The 21,223-nt window shown below is 43.9% G+C and overlaps 1 protein-coding gene across 4 annotated transcripts; it reads left to right on the top strand.

The window, feature by feature from the left end:
- The first annotated feature begins 8,947 nt into the window (after window positions 1-8,947).
- Window positions 8,948-19,560, top strand: LOC110492285 (targeting protein for Xklp2). Of its 4 annotated transcripts, none has more exons than XM_021566475.3 (17): window positions 9,339-9,518; window positions 9,838-9,973; window positions 10,631-10,771; window positions 10,870-11,005; window positions 12,892-12,978; window positions 13,101-13,142; window positions 13,428-13,538; window positions 13,836-13,945; window positions 14,806-14,951; window positions 15,113-15,281; window positions 15,413-15,551; window positions 15,882-16,101; window positions 16,364-16,630; window positions 16,948-17,094; window positions 17,295-17,406; window positions 17,885-18,051; window positions 18,719-19,560. In XM_021566475.3, exons 2-17 carry the CDS (start codon window positions 9,859-9,861, stop codon window positions 18,827-18,829), a joined length of 2,220 nt encoding a protein of 739 aa, XP_021422150.3. In that variant the 5' UTR covers window positions 9,339-9,518; window positions 9,838-9,858; the 3' UTR covers window positions 18,830-19,560. The 4 variants fall into 4 exon arrangements, with proteins under 4 accessions (XP_021422153.3, XP_021422151.3, XP_021422150.3 ...); XM_021566474.3 differs by having other exon boundaries at window positions 17,864-18,051; XM_021566478.3 differs by lacking the exon at window positions 13,101-13,142 and having other exon boundaries at window positions 8,948-9,518.
- The last annotated feature ends 1,663 nt before the right edge of the window (window positions 19,561-21,223 follow it).

Here is a 21,223-nt window from a genome sequence, read left to right as displayed (position 1 = left end):
CTTCTTAGCCTGGCGCTGGAAAGTGTATGATCGTCAACCCTATGCCCGCATGCCGCTTCTCCAGGCAATGGAGGACGCATGTGGGGACATAGAGGTTGCCTCTGTCCAAGGTTGGATACGCCATGCTAGGAGATACTTCCCTCGATGTTTGGCAAGAGAAAACGTATCTTGTTATGTGGACGAAGTATTGTGGCCAGACCCGGGCCGGAGAAGAGATTAAGCATAATTTAGCACTGGTAACCCCCCCCCCATACCAATTCCTGGACTACTCCCCCGGGACCCCACACAAACAATTGTGTTCTTTACTGTATTCTAAAGAATATACTTTTGGTTTACATATGTTTATTGTTTTGTTGTATGCTACTGTATACAGCAGTAATGTTTGGCCTAATAAATATTTGGTGTTGGTGTTTACAGTGTACTTGCTACCCCTCTCAGCAGATTACTTTCACTGTAGAACATTGTATTGAAATGTAGATATAGGCCTATGAAATACCAAAGAGCTTTAGATTTAGAACAACAGTGTTTACATGGTATATCCAAAAATGTACTATTATGAAAGCAGTTTGAGCAGTTTGCCATTTGATGCAAATGCTTCATTCTGACATGTGTTCATGGCATTTTGAATGCAGTGTTACATTTTGAAGGAGATGTGAGGCATTTTGCATTTTGTGTGTGCAGTTTTGGGAATTGTGTGTAGAGTTTTGAAGAAAAGGAGACCGTTTTGAAAACTTGTGTAAGCAGTTGGAAAAAACTGTAACAGTCTGATGGCCTTGAGATAGATGCTGCTTTTCAGTCTCTCGGTCCCAGCTTTGATGCACCTGTACTGATCCTGCCTTCTGAATGATAGCGGGGTGAACAGGCAGTGGCTTGGGTGGTTGTTGTCCTTCATGATCTTTTTGACGGTGTAGGTGTTCTGGAGGGCAGGTAGTGTGCCCCAGGTGATGCGTTGTGCAGACCTCACTACCCTCTGGAGAGCCTTACGGTTATGGGCGGTGCAGTTGCCATACCAGGCGGTGATACAGCCCGACAGTATGCTCTCGATTGTGCATCTGTAAAGGTTTGTGAGTGTTTTTTTGTGACAAGCCGAATTTCTTCAGCCTCCTGAGGTTGAAGAGGCGCTGTTGCGCCTTCTTCCCCACGCTGTCTGTGTGGGTGGACCATTTCAGTTTGTCCATGATGTGTATGCCAAGGAACGTAAAGTCCACGATCATCTCCTTTGTTTTGTTGACGTTGAGTGTGAGGTTATTTTCTTGACACCACACTCCGAGGGCCCTCACCTCCTCCCTGTAGGCCGTCTCGTCTTTGTTGGTAATCAAGCCTACTACTGTAGTGTCGTTTGCAAACTTGATGATTGAGTTGGAGGCGTGTATGGCCACTCAGTCATGGGTACCACCTGGGGGCGTCCCGTCAGAAAGTCCAGGACCCACTTGCACAGGGCGGGGTCGAGACCCAGGGTCTCGAGCTTAATGACGAGTTTGGAGGATACTATGGTGTATGGATGGTGTATTGATGCCAGGAGTTCCTCTACAGGAAACACAGATTTCAGCATAAATATTCCCTTACCTTCGATGGTCTTCGTTCAGAATGTTCTGGAAGGCTTCATACTTACCCAATACATCGTTTGGTTTCAAGTCTTGCGTCTTTGTATTAGCTACTGCTAATAACATCAGCTGAAATGCACCCAAAATGTCCTCTGGTCCGGAAAAGTTGCGCATCAAAACTTCAAAATTACATATTATATGTCGACTAAACAGGTCAAACTAAGTGCAGAAGCAAGCTTTATGATGTTTTAAACACACAAAACAAATGTCAATTCAACCGGTAATCGTCTGGTCCTTTTTCACAGTACTGCAACAAAGGAATGGCTGTGACCAATTCGCGCCCTAACGCACAGGTTTTTTCTCGCGGCACTTACTCAAATCACTCCCATAGGGCCAATTCTCGCGCGATTTGAACGATTAAACACTCTACAGAATGAGGACATCTAGTGGAAGAGATAGAAAGTGTCCCCAGATCCATAAGTGGTTGGGAAGGGTGGGGGCGATGACGTCAAAGTTGCTCCAACTTTCATGACCACAAAACTAGTTTGGAAGAATGCCTGCCCTGTGAGTTCTGCTATACTTACAGACATAATTCTAACGGTTTTAGAATCTTTAGAATGTTTTCTATCCAATAATAATTATTATATGCATATATTAGCAATTTTTGACAAAAAAAAAATTCAGTTTACTAGGGGTACCCAATTCCTCCAAAGGGGGCATAAATCTGCCATATCCTCAACAGGTTAATTAAATGCTGAGCTGTAGTCAATGAACAGCATTCTTACATAGGTATTCCTCTTGTCCAGATGGGTTAGGGCAGTGTGATTGCGATTGCGTCATCTGTGGACCTATTGGAGTGGGTCTAGGGTGTCAGGTAGGGTGGAGGTGATATGATCTTTGACTAGTCTCTCAAAGCACTTCATGATGACGGAAGTGAGTGCTACGATAGTCGTTTAGCTCAGTTACCTTAGCTTTCTTGGGAACAGGAACAATGGTGGCCCTCTTGAAGCATGTGGGAACAGCAGACTGGGATAGGGATTGATTGAATATGTCCGTAAACACACCAGCCAGCTGGTCCTGCGCATGCTCTGAGGACGTGGCTAGGGATGCCGTCTGGACCGGCAGCCTTACGAGGGTTAACACGTTTAAATGTTTTACTCACATTGGCTGCAGTGAAGGACAGCCTGCAGGTTTTGGTAGCGGCCCGTGTCGGTGGCACTGTATTGTCCTCAAAGCGAGCAAAGAAGTTGTTTAGTTTGTCTGGGAGCAAGACATCGGGGCCCGCGACGGGGCTGGTTTTCGTTTTGTAGTCCGTGATTGACTGTAGACGCTGCCACATCCCTCTCGTGTCTGAGCCGTTGAATTGCGACTCTACTTTGTCTATATACTAGAGGTCGACCGATTAATCAGAATGGCCGATTAATTAGGGCCGATTTCAAGTTTTCATAACAATCGGAAATCTGTATTTTTGGGCGACGATTTGCCAATTATTCTTTTTTTTTTATACCTTTATTGAACTAGGCAAGTCAGTTAAGAACATTAAGAACACATTCTTATTTTCAATGACGGACTAGGAACGGTGGGTTAACTGCCTTGTACAGGGGCAGAATGACAGATTTTCACCTTGTCAGCTCGGGGGATCCAATCTTGCAACCTTAAAGTTGTCCAACGCAACGCAATAACGACCTGCCTCTCTCTCGTTGCACTCCACAAGGAGACTGACTGCCTGTTATGGAAATGCAGTAAGCCAAGGTAAGTTGCAAGCTAGCATTAAACTTATCTTATAAAAAAATATCAATCATAATCACTAGTTAACTACACATGGTTGATGATATTACTAGATATTATCTAGCATGTCCTGCGTTGCATATAATCTGACTGACCATACAAGTATCTAAGTATCTGACTGAGCGGTGGTAGGCAGAAGCAGGCACGTAAACATTCATTCAAACAGCACTTTCGTGCGTTTTGCCAGCAGCTCTTCGTTGTGCGTCAAGCATTGCGCTGTTTATGACTTCAAGCCTATCAACTCCCGAGATGAGGCTGGTGTAACCGAAGTGAAATGGCTGGCTAGTTAGCGCGCGCTAATAGGTTTCACACGTCACTCTCTCTGAGCCTGTGGTTGTTCCCCTTGCTCTGCATGGGTAACGCTGCTTCGATGGTGGCTGTTGTTGTGTTGCTGGTTCGAGCCCAGGGAGGAGCGAGGAGAGGGACGGAAGCTATACTGTTACACTGGCAATACTAAAGTGCCTTTAAGAACATCCAATAGTCAAAGGTTAATGAAATACAAATGGTATAGAGGGAAATAGTCCTATAATTCCTATAATAACTACAACCTAAAACTTCTTACCTGGGAATATTCAAGACTCATGTTAAAAGGAACCACCAGCTTTCTCATGTTCTGAGCAAGGAACTGAAACGTTAGCTTTCTTACATGGCACATATTTTACATGGAACATATTGCACTTTTACTTTCTTCTCCAACACTTTGTTTTTACATTATTTAAACCAAATTTAACATGTTTCATTATTTACTTGAGGCTAAATTGATTTTATTGATGTATTATATTAAGTTAAAATAAGTGTTCATGCAGTATTGTTGTAATTGTCATTATTACAAATAATTACAAAATAAATTAAAATCAGCCAATTAATCGGTATCTGCGTTGAAAAATCATAATCGGTTGACCTTTACTCTATACTGATGCTTAGCCTTACGGAGGGAATAGCTACACTGTTTGTATTCGGTCATGTTTCCGGTCACCTTGCCCTGATTAAAAACAGTGGTTCGAGCTTTCAGTTTTGCGCGAATGCTGCCATCAATCCACGGTTTCTGGTTTGGGAAGGTTTTAATGGTCGCGGTGGGTACAACATCATCGATGCACTTGCTAATAAACTTGCTCACCGAATCAGTGTATACATCAATGTTGTTGTTCGACGCTATCCGGAACATATCCCAGTCCACGTGATCGAAGCAATCTTGACGCGTGGAATCAGATTGGTCTGACCAGCATTGAACAGACCTGAGCATGGGTGTATCCTGTTTTAATTTCTGTCGATAGGCTGGGAGCAAAAAAATGGAGTAATGGTCAGATTTGCCGAAAGGAGGGTGAGGGAGGGTTTTGTATGCGTCGCGGTAACAATGATCCAGAATTTTTCCAGCCCGGGTCATGCATTCGATATGCTGATCAAATTTAGGGAGCCTTGTTTTCAGATTAGCCTTGTTAAAATCCCCAGCTACAATAAATAGAGTCCAATGTTCTTTCAGGGCCGTCAAGGTGTCTGCTTGGGGGGGGGGGGGGGGGGATATACACGACTGTGATTATAATCAAAGAAAATTATCTTGGTAGATAATGCGGTCTGCATTTGATTGTAAGAAATTCTAGGTCAGGTGAACAAAAGGACTTAAGTTCCTGTATGTTGTTATGATCACACCACGACTTGTTAATCATAAGGTATACACCCCCACCCTTCTTCTTACCAGAGAGATGTTTGTTTCTGTTGGCGCGATCAGTGAAGAAACCAGGTGGCTATACCGACTCTGATAACGTATCCCGAGTGAGCCATGTTTCCGTGAAACAGAGAATGTTACAATCTCTGATGTCTCTCTGGAAGGCAACCCATGTTCGGATTTTGCCTTCCTTGTTGTCAAGAGACTGGACATTGGCGAGTAGTATAGTCGGGAGCGGTGGGCGATGTGCCCGTCTACGGAGCCTGACCAGAAAACCGCTCTGTCTGCCCCTTCTGCGGCGCCTTTGTTTTGGGTCGCCTGCTGGGATCCGATCCATTGTCCTCGGTGGTGGACCGAACAGAGGATCTGCTTCGGGAAAGTCGTATTCCTGGTCATAATTTTGGTAAATTGACATTGCTCTTATATCCAATAGTTCCTCCCGGCTGTATGTAAAAAGACTTAAGAAATAAATAATACATGAAAAAAACAAAATACTGCATAGTTTCCTAAGAACACTAAGCATAGATTAAGGACGATCCAACTTGGTATACTTATTTTAAGTATTATGTTTATAAATAGATCGCAGTATCATCTCAATATGGAATTTGCTTTCCTCTATATCTAGCCCTTAAAATGTCTGCCATATAACTGTGCTCAAGAGAAGCCTCAGGTAGCTTACGCCAGGTGCATTCATGTAATGTTCTTTTTAAGTTACAATTAAATACTAAAAGGTACTTACGTGTCCGAAGTCATCGATCTAAGAAGTATCCTAAGATACTAATATACACTACATTGATACTAATATACGCTACAAAGTATGTGGGCACCCCTTCAAATTAGTGGATTCGGCTATTTCCACCTTCCAACAAATCAGTTCATCACATTTCTGCCCTGCTAGAGCTGCCCCGGTCAACTGTAAGTGCTGTTATTGTGACGTGGAAACGTCTAGGAGCAACAACGGCTCAGCCGCCAAGTAGTAGGCCACACAAGATCAAGGAGAGCGTAGTGCGTAAAAATCATCTGTCCTCCGACGCTCGTCGGATATGGCAGGGCTTGCAAACTATTACAGACAACAAAGGGAAGCACAGCCGCGAGCTGCACAGTGACATGAGCCTATCAAAATGAGCTAAATTACTTCTATGCTCGATTCCAGGCAAGCAACACTGAAGCATGCATGAGAGCATCAGATGCTCAGGACGACTGGACTACGCTGGATCCTTCCTAGGAAAAATATTCCTTGTGCTGATTGATCAATTACCATTCAAAGTGGATGAATGTTACCCCATGAGCACATCACCATCGCACGCTATGATTGAGAAGTTGAGATAAAGCTTCAGTGTCATGGGATTGCCTCAAATGTTGGTTAGCGACAATGCTACTTGTTTCACAAGCACACAAGTTTCATGAAGCAAAATGGAATTCAGCATGTAACGTCATCCCCTTTTCACCCATCTTCAAATGGATTAGCAGAACGTGCGGTTCAGAACTTGAAATCAAATCAAATCAAATATATTTATATAGCCCTTCTTACATCAGCTGATATTTCAAAGTGCTGTACAGAAACCCACCTAAAACCCCAAACAGCAAGCAATGCAGGTGTAGAAGCACGGTGGCTAGGAAAAACTCCCTAGAATGGCCAGAACCTAGGAAGAAACCTAGAGAGGAAGCAGGCTATGAGGGGTGGCCAGTCCTCTTCTGGCTGTGCCGGTTGGAGATTATAACAGAACATGGCCAAGATGTTCAAATGTTCATAAATGACCAGCATGGTCAAATAATAATAATCACAGTAGTTGTCGAGGGTGCAACAAGTCAGCACCTCAGGAGTAAATGTCAGTTGGCTTTTCATAGCCGATCATTTAGAGTATCCCTACCGCTCCTGCTGTCTCTAGAGAGTTGAAAACAGCAGGTCTGGGACAGGTAGCACGTCCGGTGAACAGGTCAGGGTTCCATAGCCGCAGGCAGAACAGTTGAAATTGGAGCAGCAGCACAGCCAGGTGGACTGGGGACAGCAAGGAGTCATCATGCCAGGTAGTCCTGAGGCATGGTCCTAGGGCTCAGGTCCTCCGAGAGAGAGAAAGAGAGAATTAGAGAGAGCATACTTAGACAGGAACCCAGACAGGAAGGTCACGTCAGTGACTCAACCCACTCAAGTGACGCACCACTCCTAGGGACGGCATGGAAGAGCACCAGTAAGCCAGTGACTCAGCCCCTGTAATAGGGTTATAGGCAGAGAATCCCAGTGGAGAGAGGGGAACCGGCCAGGCAGAGACAGCAAGGGCAGTTCGTTGCTCCAGAGCCTTTCCGTTCACCTTCACACTCCTGGGCCAAACTACACTCAATCATATGATCTACTAAAGAGATGAGTCTTCAATAAAGACTTAAAGGTTGAGACCGAGTCTGCGTCTCTCACATGGGTAGGCAGACCATTCCATCAAAATTGAGCTCTATAGGAGAAAGCCCTTCCTCCAGCTTTGCTTAGAAATTCTAGGGACAATTAGGAGGCCTGCATCTTGTGACCGTAGCATATGTGTAGGTATGTACGGCAGGACCAAATCGGAAAGATAGGTAGGAGCAAGCCCATGCAATGCTTTGTGGGTTAGCAGTAAAACCTTGAAATCAGCCCTGGCCTTAACAGGAAGCCAGTGTAGGGATCCTAGCACTGGAGTAATATGATCCATTTTTTGGGTTCTAGTTAGGAGAGTGGCAGTGGTGTGGATAGGGGGGGGGGGCAATGCAAATAGTCTGGGTAGCCATTTGACTAGATGTTCAGGAGTTTTATGGTTTGGGGGTAGAAGCTGTTTAGAAGCCTCTTGGACCTAGACTCGGCGCTCCGGTACCACTTGCCGTGCAGTAGCAGAGGGAACAGGCTGTGACTAGGGTAGCTGGAGACTTTGACCATTTTTAGGGCCTTCCTCTGACACCTCCTGGTATAAAGGTCTTGGATGGCAGGAAGCTTGGCCCCGGTGATGTACTGGTCAGTTCGCACTACCCTCTGTAGTGCCTTGCGGTCAGAGGCCGAGCAGTTGCCATACCAGGCAGTGATGGTGCAGCAGTAGAACCTTTTGAGAATCTGAGAACATATGCCAAATCTTTTCAGTCTCCTGATGTGGAATAGGTTTTGTCGTGCCCGCTTCACGACTGTCTTGGTGTGCTTGGACCATGTTAGTTTGTTGGTGATGTGGACACCAAGGAACTTGAAGCTCTCAACCTGCTCCACTGAAGCTCCGTCGATGAGAATGGGGGCGTGCTAGGTCCACGCAACTTATGTGACTTGTTAATCACATTTTTACTCCGGAACTTAATTAGGCTTGCCATAACAAAGAGGTTGAATACTAATTTTTAAACCTCCAATATGTAACTTTTTGGGAGATCTGATCAAATTTACATAGAAATGTGTTTTATAGATATGTCATTCTCATTGAAAGTAAGTCTAAGGAATGGTCGATTTGTTCTATGCACACAATTTCTATACTTGCCGGTTTCAAGTTTCATTTTGGCATCTTTTACTTACGGGTTTTGTACACTAGCTTCAAAGTTTGAAAATACAATATTTTTGGTAATGAAAAGATATTTCACAGAGGTTTAGACAGCAATTCTCCACACTATACTTGCTTGTTTTGTCACATACACTGAAATTAGGCAAACTATTGCAATCAGGAAATGGTGGAGAGATTTCTTCATAGTGAATCTTTAATTAATTAGTTTAAAAAAATCTAAAAACCGAATTCCACTTTGACGTTATGGGTTATTGTGTGAAGGCAAGTGACAAAAAAAATGCTGAATGGTGAATTGAATGTCATTGACAAAACAGAAAGGTGTCAATGTTTTTCTTCTTTTTTACAAACATCCTTTCTGAATTTTAAAGTAATCCAATAAGTAATCATCTACTTTTTCAAAAGTATCTGTAATCTGATTACAATATTTGTGCTCAGATTACAGTATTTTTAAAAGCAGATGTAGAGGTTATTCCCCAACCCTGGTCACTCTCTGGATAAGAGTGTCTCCTAAATGAGCAAAATATAACTAAATGAAAAAGGATAGAATGTGGGTAGAGAAAAAAACTAAACAATACGGCCAGAGATGGATTGTTTTAAAGTTTGGGGCGGCAGGTAGCCTAGTGGTTAAAGCGTTGGACAAATAACCGAAAGTTTGAAGGATCGAATCTCCGAGCTGACAAGGTACAAATCTGTCGTTCTGCCCCTAAACAAGGCAGTTAACCCACTGTTCCTAAGCCGTCTTTGAAAATAAGAATTTGTTCTTAATGTTCTTAACTAACTTGCCTTGTTAAATAAATACAAAAGTTACAGAAACTCCTCACGTGACAGGAAATATAACTTGAGTGTGACGTCGACAACCGGAAGCCAATGGAAAAACCGATTGATCTGGACGAGGCTGTTGATTGGCTGGTTCAAATGGCGAGAAACTTTAAACGGTTACGCCAACCCTCACTTGTTATTTTGCGGTCGCGACGTTGCAGCTGACTGCTCACTCGATTTCCATTACGCGTTGGTTGTGTTTAAGAGGTACGTTATATTTTGTATTTGAATGGACATCTCTTTTGTATCTAATTTACCCAGAGAATTTTGATCAACAGTAAACTTACAATAGCTAGCTAACGTTACCTGGTCGACTAATGCTAACTAACATTACTTTTCATAGCTCACATCAATACACAATTTCTGGTGTTAATTTGGATTTTATATAGCTCTCGCGTGTTTACTGTAATAACGTATATTTTGTCGCTACGCAGTTAAATGTGTTTGTGAATGAATAACCTAAGCCAACTAACCTGGATAGCCCCATTTGAACAACTCACAACATGCATCTAATCTGCTTGTTTAGGTGGAGACAATAGATGCGGTGATGGATGCTGAGATGGCGCAGAGTGAATCGGCTAGTCACTACGAATTCGATGCACCGTCACATGTCATTGATTTCCAAGCATTGGATACGGAGGACAACGCAGATATTTGGTTTGGTAAGATGGTTAGCAACCTGTGCTTGTGAACAATATTTTGAATGTCATTTAATTCTACGGTGGCCTCAAGTAGAATTCAATGAAATTAAAAATGTGAGGGCACAAGTGATCGTTTGGCTCAGGAACGTTTCTTCTAACGACTTCAAGTCAAAGTTGAATAAAAGTATATTTGCACTTTACCTGTTTTGCGTGTGTTTGGTCCTTTTTCAGGTAGGAATGAGACAATGAGCACAAGATTAAAATGCATGCAGGAGACTCACTCATGGGTGTAGAGCTCCTGCACATGCTTCAGGTGATCGCAGTCTTAATGACCTACCAGGCTTTGAAACGTTTATGTAATTACACTTTCTGGTGGAAATATGGTCTCACAATCCTACCTGCAGAAGGACCAACTGCAAGGACTTCAGTCAATTAAGTTAACCATTTTATCCAATATACTGGCTTGTAGAGGTCTTGAGAGAGAACTTTAGCTGACTGAATGCAATTCAACTTCAGGTCTCCAGGCTAGTAAGAATGGTGCTTCCTGGGATGAATGCATGTATTTCAATGTTTGTCAGCATGCTCCAATGGGGGCCTGACTACATGCTTTTGAAGTGGCAAACTTGCCAAATTCTTGAATATCCACAATGTATTCCTGAATCATTTTATGCTCTGCAGACCAATGTGCTGGCCAGGATGAGAGACTGTTTGGCCATCTTGCTACCCCAAACAGAAACAACATACCATTTGGTGCAACCCCCAAAGCACACTTGCCCAGGGCGATTGTCTCTCCCAGGGTGAAAGAGAACTCAGACTCGGGTTGGTACTTTAGACAGTTGTGATCTATTTAGGCCAGATACATTCACAAGTTGACTGACTATTGTGTAATGTGCTAATTACTCATGTTTCCACAATAGAAGCCCCAAGCACGTCCTCAGTACCCGCCACAGCAGGTGCTCAGAGCACGTACTCCAACATTGTCACATCCTGGGGAAATAGGCCAGCACCGGTAGCTGCCCCACCAAAGAAGGGACCGCCTGCCCGAACACACAGGTATTTTGTTTCTAGAACATTTAGCTAACATCTTGTTTGAGAGTTCTGTGAGGCTGCACATTGAGTTTTCACAAACCCATAGATCATTTATTGCAGCTATCGTCCTGCTACATTTATGGGTGTTCAGAAAATTTTGTTTATTGCGAAAGTTAAAAGGAAAGATCACATGGATAAAAAGGTTTACTCTGATGTATTGTCTCTGTTCCAAAACAAGCTTCTGCCTGTTTAGCTGTAGACCAGTCCAGGAATACATTTCTAGTTGTCTTTGACTGACAGTGAGGGGGGAAAGTATTTGATACCCTGCTGATTTTGTACATTTGCCCACTGACAAATACTTTTAATGGTAGGTTTATTTGAACAGTGAGACAGAATAACAAAAAAATTCCAGGAAACGGATGTCAAATGTTATAGATTGATTTGAATTTTAATGAGGGAAATATTTTACCCCTCTGCAAAACATGACTTAGTACTTGGTGGCAAAACCCTGGTTGGAAATCAGAGGGTTCTTGTAGTTGGCCACCAGGTTTGCACACATCTCAGGAGGGATTTTGTCCCACTCCTCTTTGCAGATCTTCTCTAAGTCATTGAGGTTTCGAGGCTGAAGTTTGGCAACTTGAACCTTCAGCTCCCTCCACAGATTTTCTATGGCATTACGGTCTGGAGACTGGCTAGGCCACTCCAGGACCTTAATGTGCTTCTTCTTGAGCCGCTCCTTTGTTGCCTTGGCTGTGTGTTTTGGGTCATTGTCATGCTGGAATACCCTTCCACGACCCCTTTTCAATGCCCTTGCTAAGGGAATGAGGTTCTCACCCAAGATTTGACGGTACATGGCCCCGTCCATCGTCCCTTTGATGCGGTGAAGTTGTCCTGTCCCCTTAGCAGAAAAACATCCCCAAAGCAGAATGTTTCCATCTCCATATTTGACGGTGGGGATGGTGTTCTTGGGGCCACAGGCATCATTCCGACTCCTCCAAACACGGCGAGTTGAGTTGATGCCAAAGAGCTCCATTTTGGTCTCATCTGACAGCAACACTTTCACCCAGTTGTCCTCTGAATCATGCAGATGTTCATTGGCAAACTTCAGATGGGAATGTATATCTGCTTTCTTGAGCATGGGGACCTTGCGGAGGCTGCAGGATTTCAGTCCTTCACGGCGTAGTGTGTTACCAATTGTTTTCTTGGTGACTATGGTCCCAGCTGCCTTGAGATCATTGACAAGATCCTCCCATGTAGTTCTGGGCTGATTCCTCACCGTTCTCATGATCATTGCAACTCCATGAGATGAGATCTAGCATGGAGCCCCAGGCCGAGGGAGATTGACAGTTCTTTTGTGTTTCTTCCATTTGCGAATAATCTCACCAACTGTTGTCACCTTCTCACCAAACTGCTTAGCGATGGTCTTATAGCCCATTTCAGCCTTGTGTAGGTCTACAATCTTGTCCCTGACATCCTTGGAGAGCTCTTTGGTCTTGGCCATGGTGGAGAGTTTGGAATCTTGATTGCTTCTGTGGACAGTTTTCTTTTATGCAGGTAACAAACTGAGATTAGGAGTACTCCCTTTAAGAGTGTGCTCCTAATCTCAGCTCGTTACCTGTATAAAAGACACCTGGGAGCCAGAAATCTTTCTGATTGAGAGGGGGTCAAATACCTATTTCCCTCATTAAAATGCAAATCAATTTAACTTTTTTGACTGGTGTTTTTCTGGATTTTTGTTCTCTCACTGTTCAAATAAACCTACCATTAAAATTATATACTGATCATTTCTTTGTCCGTGGGCAGACGTACAAAATCAGCAGGGGATCAAATACTTTTTCCCTCACTAACTAGTCAGCATTAGACCAACCAACTGTATGCTTCCAAGTGGCAATCCTGTTTCTTCACTGAAGGGTGTTAAAACGCAAAGATGCAGCCAGCAATGAGGAAGGACAGCACACGGCCCCTGAAGCTGCACCACCTGTTAAGAAGCTGAAAGGGTCTGTAAACATTTGCACTATCCTGCCACCTGTCTATTGTTATCATGAGCAACTTTGTGCCTAGGATTATTAAATCCAGCCCTGGATGTAATCATGGTAGTCATCAGTCTAACTGTTTACAGCTCAAACCCAACTGCTGTAAGAACCTTTCGCCCACGTCAAAGGTAAACAACTGGAGGGTCTTCCCCCTTTCCACCATGGTGAAAATGTTTAGGGGGTGCTATTTCGGCATGGTTGAAACTCTTCATTTTTGGGATTGGACTTATAAACAAACATTGGCTGTTGGTCAATAGTGACTGTGCCAATGTATTGCTTTTTCACATGCAGATAGAGTTTTGTCCCCTTTGCATGGAGTACACTTTTAGTGTAAGGACTGTTTAATAATTAACCTTGACCAATTGTCTTGTGGAGAAAAGTAACCTGACTGTCTTGGTTTGTCCGTTTCCCAGGAGCTTATTACTACCCCCCAGACGCAGTGGTGGTGTCCGTTCTAGTGTGCGACTCAACCCCAGAGCAGCCAACCAGGCCCGGCACGCTGCAGCTGCCGCAAACACCACACAGTAAGGCATTCTATCTCTAATGGATTCAGCAATTAGCCAGGGAGGCACCATGACCTGACATTGGTGCCGACAAGCCTGTCAGTCCTTTCGTCCATGGCTACGTTAAGGAATTTGAGTTTACATTGCCCTGGGCACATCCAACAGTTTTATAGCCCTAGCATTAACACCTTATGCAACTAACCAAGTGTTTGCACATATGGCTAGGACAAAAGCCTCCACAACCAGTAGTTCTCTAGGACCAGGATTGTAGAATACTGCCGTTGAAGGTTAATATCCCTAGATTGTGTGTTCACCCAGGCATAAGAGCTCTGAGCAGCAGGAGATGGTGACCATCAAGACTCTTCAGAAGGAGGTGGCTGACAAACGGAAGAGGAACATGGCCAGCTACAGGGCAGCCTTGGCAGGCAGTAAGTAACCCTTTGTTACTACGAGTGAAGCGTTGCAAGTCTTCCTGACTTAACCTCTCTGGGATAGGTGGGATGCTTGCGTCCCACTTGGCCAGTAGCCAGGGAAAATGCAGAGCGCCCAATAAGACTATAAAAATTTAACTTTCATTAAATCACACTTGTAAGACACCAAATTAAAGCTACACTTGTGAATCCAGCCAACATGTCAGATTTCAAAAAGGCTTTTCAGCGAAAGCATAAGATGCTATTATCTGATGGCACAACAGTAAACAAAGAGTAGCCTTATTTCAACCCTGCAGGTGCGACACAACGCATAAATAAAATATAAATCATGCTTTACCTTTGACGAGCTTCTTTTGTTGGCACTCCAATATGTCCTATAAATGCCACAAATGGTCCTTTAGTTCGATTAATTCCGTCGCAATATATCCAAAATGTCCATTTATTTGGCGGGTTTGATCCAGAAAAAGACAGCTTCCAATTTGCGCAATGTCACTACAAAACATCTCAAAAGTTACCTGTAAACTTTGCCAAAACATTTCAAACTACTTTTGGTGGGAACTGCAAACACATACCCTTAGAAATCTGTTTTCCCAATAAACTAATTGAAAAAATTAATCTGAATGGTTTGTCCTTTGGGTTTTGCCTGCTACATAAGTTATGTTATACTCAGACATGATTCAAACAGTTTTAGAAAACACCCAGAAGTTTCTATCTCAATCTACTAATATGCGTATCTTTATATTCTGGGGATGAGTAGCAGGAAGTTGAATTTGGGCACGCTATTTATCCAAAAGTGAAAATGCTGCCCCCTATCCCGAGGAAGTTGTTATTAAGAGGGATTTCATCTTGTCATTCAGGTCAGCTCCCTAAGAAGCTGGCTTTGGCCACCACCGTACCCAAAGAGTTCAACTTCAGCACAGATGGACGCGTCAAGGCGGGCACTGCATCAACCCACAGGGAGGTGGACTTCACTGCTCAGCTCCGCAAGCACCCGTCCTCCCCCGTAAGTAGCTAGCCTTCTGTTTGGCCACATCGCTGCTATGGCTGTTAAAAGGATGGTTCACACAAACAAATATGATTTTCCACTTACCTAGGTTAATTCACCAGACATATTTAGGATTATATGTTTATTTTAATTCATCTCCTGAATTATTTCCTTCTCAGACCAAGGCGCCAAAGGGTGCCACTGTTCCCAAGCCCTTCAACCTGTCCACTGGCAGCAAGAAGGTGGAGGTCCCTGTCCCCTTCATGCCCATGGCCCAACAGATCGAACTGTTCCAGAAACGGACTCCGACCCGCTACCACCTTCGTAGTCGACAGAGCCAAGAGAGGGGTGCGTATGGTAGCTTTGGCATTGTTGTACATTACAGATGAGTTGCTTTCACATAGCATGGCTGGGATTCATGAGAAGTGTGACGTTGGGGAGGGGGGTGGCAACAAATTACAATCTATCATCTCCTTCAGGCCCGTCGCCTGTGAAGAGTGAGCAGCTTAAGATCACCCACCCTCACACCCCTCAGCTGATGACCCGACAGAGGAGCCGTCCCACGGCGGTCAAGAGCAGCGCTGAACTGGAGGCAGAGGAGCTCCAGAAACTCCAACAGTGAATCCACACTTATGGCTTCTTCACACTCTATCCTTCTACCCTCTGCATAGTAGTTATTAGACTGTTGGGTTACTTTTACCTGTGTGTACTCCCGATGAGACTTGAACAAAGCCAAAATGTTTACTGGTGCTCCAGCTCATCCATAGTCCAACAACCTTCAGCTTGAGGCCTGTTCAGAAGGACAGAACTTTCAGATAGTAATACATTGTGTAGAACCAATATGATTGTTGGACTAGGGAATTGTATCTACTTATTCTATTGCTATTTGCAATGTTCAGAACACTGTCATTTTAATAAATTAATCCACCCCTGTCCTGTATATTCCAGGTTTAAGTTCAAGGCCCTGGGGCTGAACAGGAAGATCCTGGAGGGGGCACTGAACCCCAAGAAGCCTACTGTGAAGGAGTCAACGCACCCAGAGGTATTCCATATGCACATGGACAAGAGACTTGCGGAGCGGCAAGCCAGCAAGAAGCCAGATGAGCCTGAGGAGCAGCACACCTTCCACTCCCGCCCGCTGCCTGTCAGGATCCTAGAGGAGGTGGTGGTGAGTGCTACACAACCAACATGTTTTTACTGGATTGTCATGACTTTTTACACTGGATTGGTTGTAGTTTGTTTCATGTCTGCTCTTTAAGCAAAGGAGAACCAAAGAAGTGCACTGAATAGTACTAAGTGTACTAAGGGCTAGTAGTATGAGGCGTTCCATACTATTTATTTAAAGCGTTCTAGCACTGGTGTAACACTGACTGTATATAAGATGTGATGGCTCTGTTATTAATGGTCTACCCACACCTTTTGGTTCACAGGGTGTCCCGGAAAAGAAGGTGCAGTGTCCCACTGTTCCAGAGTCCCCTGCATGGGCCCTGAAGAGGAAGTGCATGGACAGAAAAGTGGAGGAGGTGAAACCCCCAGCCCCGCTCAAGGCCCATGCTGTGCCCCACTTTGGCCTGCCCTTTCTGCCTAAGCTCCAGGACAAGACCCAGGTGGAGGTGTGCCCCTTCTCCTTTGAAGAGCGGGAGCGCGAGAGGCGGGTGCTGAAAGAGAAGAGGCTGGAGGAGCTGAGGCACGAGGAGGTAGCCCCATTAACTGCCTTAAAATTGTTCAGATTTCTCCTTGTGTATCATTTGCCTTACATTCTATCAATATGGGTAGACCTGATGAATGATGCCACTAATGGCATTACAGGTGCAGTTGCCTGCCATTAGATGGCGGTGAGAAAGGTTTTTATTTTTGAACTCTTTAAGACTTCTCAATCATTTGTTTGGGATAAAGAATCATAGCCTTTTGCTGCAAGTTGTAGAGCTAGGAAATGTTGTCCTAACTAGGTGTTGGTCTGACAATATAGCCTAAATGGTTGTCTGTTAATTATTTAATGTTCTTAACCCCTCAGGCGCCAACGTTCAAGGCCCAGCCACTGCCAGACTTCCATGCGGTGGTCCTGCCAGAGAAAAAGGTGGCTGAGCCCACCAAGCCTGAGCCCTTCAAGCTGCTCCTCGATGAGCGGGGAGCCGCCAAGAATGACCGCTGGGAGCAGATGGTAAGACAAACCTTTATTGAATTCATGACCTTCTGTTTGAAATGTCATGCTGTTGCTTTCATACTTTGACCGTATACAGTACAAGGAATAACTAATTTGATTCTGGCACCAGAGTATGTCAGTCTTCATGCATGTTTACAACAAATAGTACAAAATCCTATTCCCTGCCCCCCATACAGTATTTCCTCTGTTGTTCTCAGATGAAGGAGGAACAGAAGCACCAGGCAGAGGCAGCCACCTTCAAAGCTCGACCAAACACAGCAATTCACAAAGAGCCGTTCATGCCCAAGAAAGAGAACCGCTCAGTCCTGGGTACGTATGACCACAACTGCCTTGCGCACCTCTGCTTTCTGCACTATGGTGGCCATGGACAACCCTGGTCCTGAACCTGTTAGACTTTATTCAACACCTGAAATGTTTCCACCATTTTTTTATTTATTTAAGGGATTCCAACAATTTGTCACCCTGAGCAGTTCTGTTGGATCATTACCCACGTATCAGTTGTACTGGAGCATATTTCTTCCACCACTACGAATAACTGTCTTGTTTTTAAGTCTCTAATTTGCTGGATCAGGGTTGCCTACTTCCTTACATGGGCTTTGTTTGGGAAACACTGAGCTTGGCTTCCGCACCCCTAACCCTTTTCTTTTTGCTTCCCACCTTTTCCTTTCCAATTTTTCTCCCACCTTTTGAGAACACCTCACCACCCAAACCCTTTTCACCCCCACCTTCTTTCTATTTCAACCCCTTTTCCTTGGCACTCTTTTAGAAGACATTAATAATTCCGTAGTTCCAGAGGTCTTCCAGCTATCCACAGAGCGCCGTGCCAAGGAGCGGCTGGAGTTTGAGCGGGCGGTGAGCGAAAAGGAGGCGATGAGGGCTCGCGTGGAGGAGGCGCAGCGGATGGAGCTGGAGGAGTGCGAGAAGGAGAAAATGGCCAGGCTACGCCAAGAGCAGGTAACTACGAAATCCTTAGACCAGCCCCCAGTTGGTTATGCACTTACAATAACTTTTATTTTACACTTATTTAACTAGGCAAGTTGGATAAAAACAAATTCTTATTTTCAATGATGGCCTAGGAAGAGTGGGTTAACTGCCTGTTCAGGGGCAGGACAACAGATTTTTACCTTGTCAGCTCGGGGATTTGATCTTGCAACCTTCCGGTTACTAGTCCAACTTAGAGTAAAATGGCTAATGGGAATCCAAACAGAAGGAAAAAATTGTTGCAGCGTGGTAACACTTGGTGTCCATAGACCATTTTATAAACCAGAGCTATTGAAATGAATCATTTTCTCTACCTGGGGTGCTGGCTTTTGTTCCAGCACACACTCCTGGGTATTATTCCTTGGGCACAAGCTAGGGTAAAATCTAGGCGGGACTACCTGAACATCTTCATGAAACAGTTGTCTGTTACTAAATGTTTACCCTAATTAATACGTCTCTGGTGTCTGCTCCAGCACCAACACACCTGATACAACTAATTAATTACCCTTTCGGCCCTTTGATATAGTTGAATTAGGTGTTAATGTTTGACTTGTTGGAACAGAAGCCCTGCTTGGACCTTGATGTAAATGGGTGCGTGGGTGTTTGAACTGCGTCTTAATGTCCCCTCTCTGTCCCTCAGGTCCACAAAGCCCAGCCCATCAGACGCTACAAACTGCTGGAGCTGAAGAAGAGCGATGTCACACTCACTGTGCCCCAGTCCCCCAACTTTTCTGACCGTTTCCGCATGTAATGGCTGAGGGAAAGATTTTGTGTGTGTGTGTATATATCTCTGTGCTCCATTTAGTTAGTCTGCCTTTATAATTAGTTTGTAGCTGTACATTAACTGCGGTTGTGAATTTGTCCACTAGTGTTATACCTTGACTTGTCGAAAGGGTCTGAATCCATTTTCTCAACCTGTTCTTGTCTATACTTTCATCCTTGATTCAGAAAAGTACATTTGACACGTTTTCAGTTGCAGGTGGTTTTTAACAAAACATAATAATCCCAAGAGCTGGTGAAATCCTATGTTTTGCCCTTAGTGAGGCGTTCCCTTGCCATTTTAGCTACCAGACATGCAGTTCCTAACCTCAGATGGAATGACACATTTCTATGTGACGTGGCCACGTAGTTCTACACAAGGCATTTCTCGCGTGATGTAAAATACATGCGTTGTAATCTTTCTGAATATTCGCTTGCTTTTGGAGAACCGCCTGCAACTGAACATAAGATACTTTTGTGCTCAATTTGGAAGTAATATATTGTCAAGAACAAGTTTTGAGAATTTGCTTCTGACCCCTTTCTACTAGGCGACGTGTAACGCTATTATGGGACAATTCACAAACGTGTTATTGTATAGCGAAGTAACTACTTCTAATCCTAACTTCTCATTCCCATCTTAATTGTACGTGGCCTGTACTTGTTTGTTCTGATTTACTGTCCAATTTCAATTATGTATAATAAAGTTTTTACTTTTAATGTAAAGATTTAGTTCATACACCAGAATTGACATCCTTACTATCTTTTGAAGTAATATCTGCATACTAAACCAGATTTCAAAAAGCAACAATGTCAGATTTTTTTAATGAGTTACTGTTCATGAGCAAATCAGTCAAATTAAATGTATTCACATGGTGCTAATCTATGGATTTCACATGACTGGGAATACAGATATGCATCTGGTCACAGATATACAGTGCATTAAAAGAAATGGGCCTCGATCTTGTCACGGTAGTTTTGTTCGTTGACTGTGCCATCACTAATGCAATTGTGTCCGTAATTTATGCCTGCCATACCATAACCCCACCTCCACCATGGGATGACGTCAGCAAACCGCTCGCCCACATGACGCCAGAGACGTGCTCTGCGGTTGAGGCCGGTTGGACATACAGCCGACTTAATGACCGACTTGTGGTAGAGAAATTATTAAATTGGCAGTGGGTTTAGTGGCCATTCCTGCAGTCAGTATGCCAATTGCATTTTTATGAGAGGTCTGTGGAATTGTGTTGTGGCAAAACTGCAGACATGTCATAAACGACAGATACCGACCGAGTGGCTAGGACAGACAAGCTCCATAGTATTGTAGAGGACTTAATTCTTGCTGCGGATATGGCTGGGACAATGCAGGGGGTGAGGGATGCCCAAAAAATTATAGACTGTCTTCATCAAACACTGTTTCATGACACTTCAGTGACATGGCAGATGTTTTGAAACAATTACTGTTTCGCGTACAAGCCAGTGAATTATAAGCGTTACAGCTGGATGAGTCGACAGACGTGGCCGGCCGGGCACAGCTCCTGGTATATGTCCGTTTATGGGGCGTCAATTAACCCTTGTATAGTCTAAACATTCTGTATACTCTCCTTGTCCTAAGCGTCAAAAATGACCTTTCACTAAACCCCTCAAATAAAGCGGATTAATTGAATTTTAAACCCCAAATCTAATTTGTATTTAATTTTTCCTTTAACCTTTAGTTTAGAACAAATTCTTATTTTAAATGACGGCCTAGGAGCAGTGGGTTAACTGCCTGTTCAGGGGCAGAACGACAGATCTGTACCTTGTCGGCTCGGGGGTTTGAACTTGCAACCTTCCGGTTACTAGTCCAACGCTCGTTTATTACAACACACCTGTCATTGTTTTCTTTAAAGTAGAGGATTATTATTATTGCTAACGGTACTGCATAGGTGTAAACATTTTTTTTGCAAGAGATAGCACTTGTATAGCCTAAGAAAGTAGCAGTCGTTTTGAAAGCATTTTATTGAAGGGAAACAACAGTCTTGAACTTTGTTGCCAACATGGTGATATATACTGTACAATGAGGAATTCAACTACAAAATACTAGTCTTCCATTATTTTAACCATTGCCCCCACCCACAGGCTGTATAAACGAGAATAAGATACAAAACAAAAACGTGAAGAACATAAATCAATCAACTCTAATTAGCACATGTAGGACAGTATGTAAGTGTGCGTGCATGGACTTTGCAGATGTATTTCTGCAGCACATAGTATTTTATTTACAGTCCTTTGGGGGGCAGAATTGGCATCTCCTCTTGCCTGCCCCAGCTGCAGCCTCAGGTGGACCAGCACAAGATTCAACCCCCTGAACAGCTTTCACAAGCGCTGCAGAGTCTGCTGTGCGAGGGAG

The sequence above is a fragment of the Oncorhynchus mykiss genome, chromosome 16 (genome assembly GCF_057628025.1).
Source record: "Oncorhynchus mykiss isolate SJ-2025 chromosome 16, ASM5762802v1, whole genome shotgun sequence".
In the NCBI taxonomy this organism is placed as follows: domain Eukaryota; kingdom Metazoa; phylum Chordata; class Actinopteri; order Salmoniformes; family Salmonidae; genus Oncorhynchus; species Oncorhynchus mykiss.
The sequence above is the reverse complement of the archived record's forward strand: the minus strand, read 5'-3'. Positions and strand labels throughout refer to the sequence as shown.

Excerpts from the sequence above, each read along its gene's own strand:
- LOC110492285 (XM_021566474.3), top strand. The coding sequence starts at position 9,859 with ATGGATGCTGAGATGGCGCAGAGTGAATCGGCTAGTCACTACGAATTC. Across the intron at positions 12,979-13,100 it reads CCTGTTAAGAAGCTGAAAGG|CTCAAACCCAACTGCTGTAA; the intron begins GTCTGTAAACAT and ends AACTGTTTACAG. Across the intron at positions 13,143-13,427 it reads ACCTTTCGCCCACGTCAAAG|GAGCTTATTACTACCCCCCA; the intron begins GTAAACAACTGG and ends TCCGTTTCCCAG.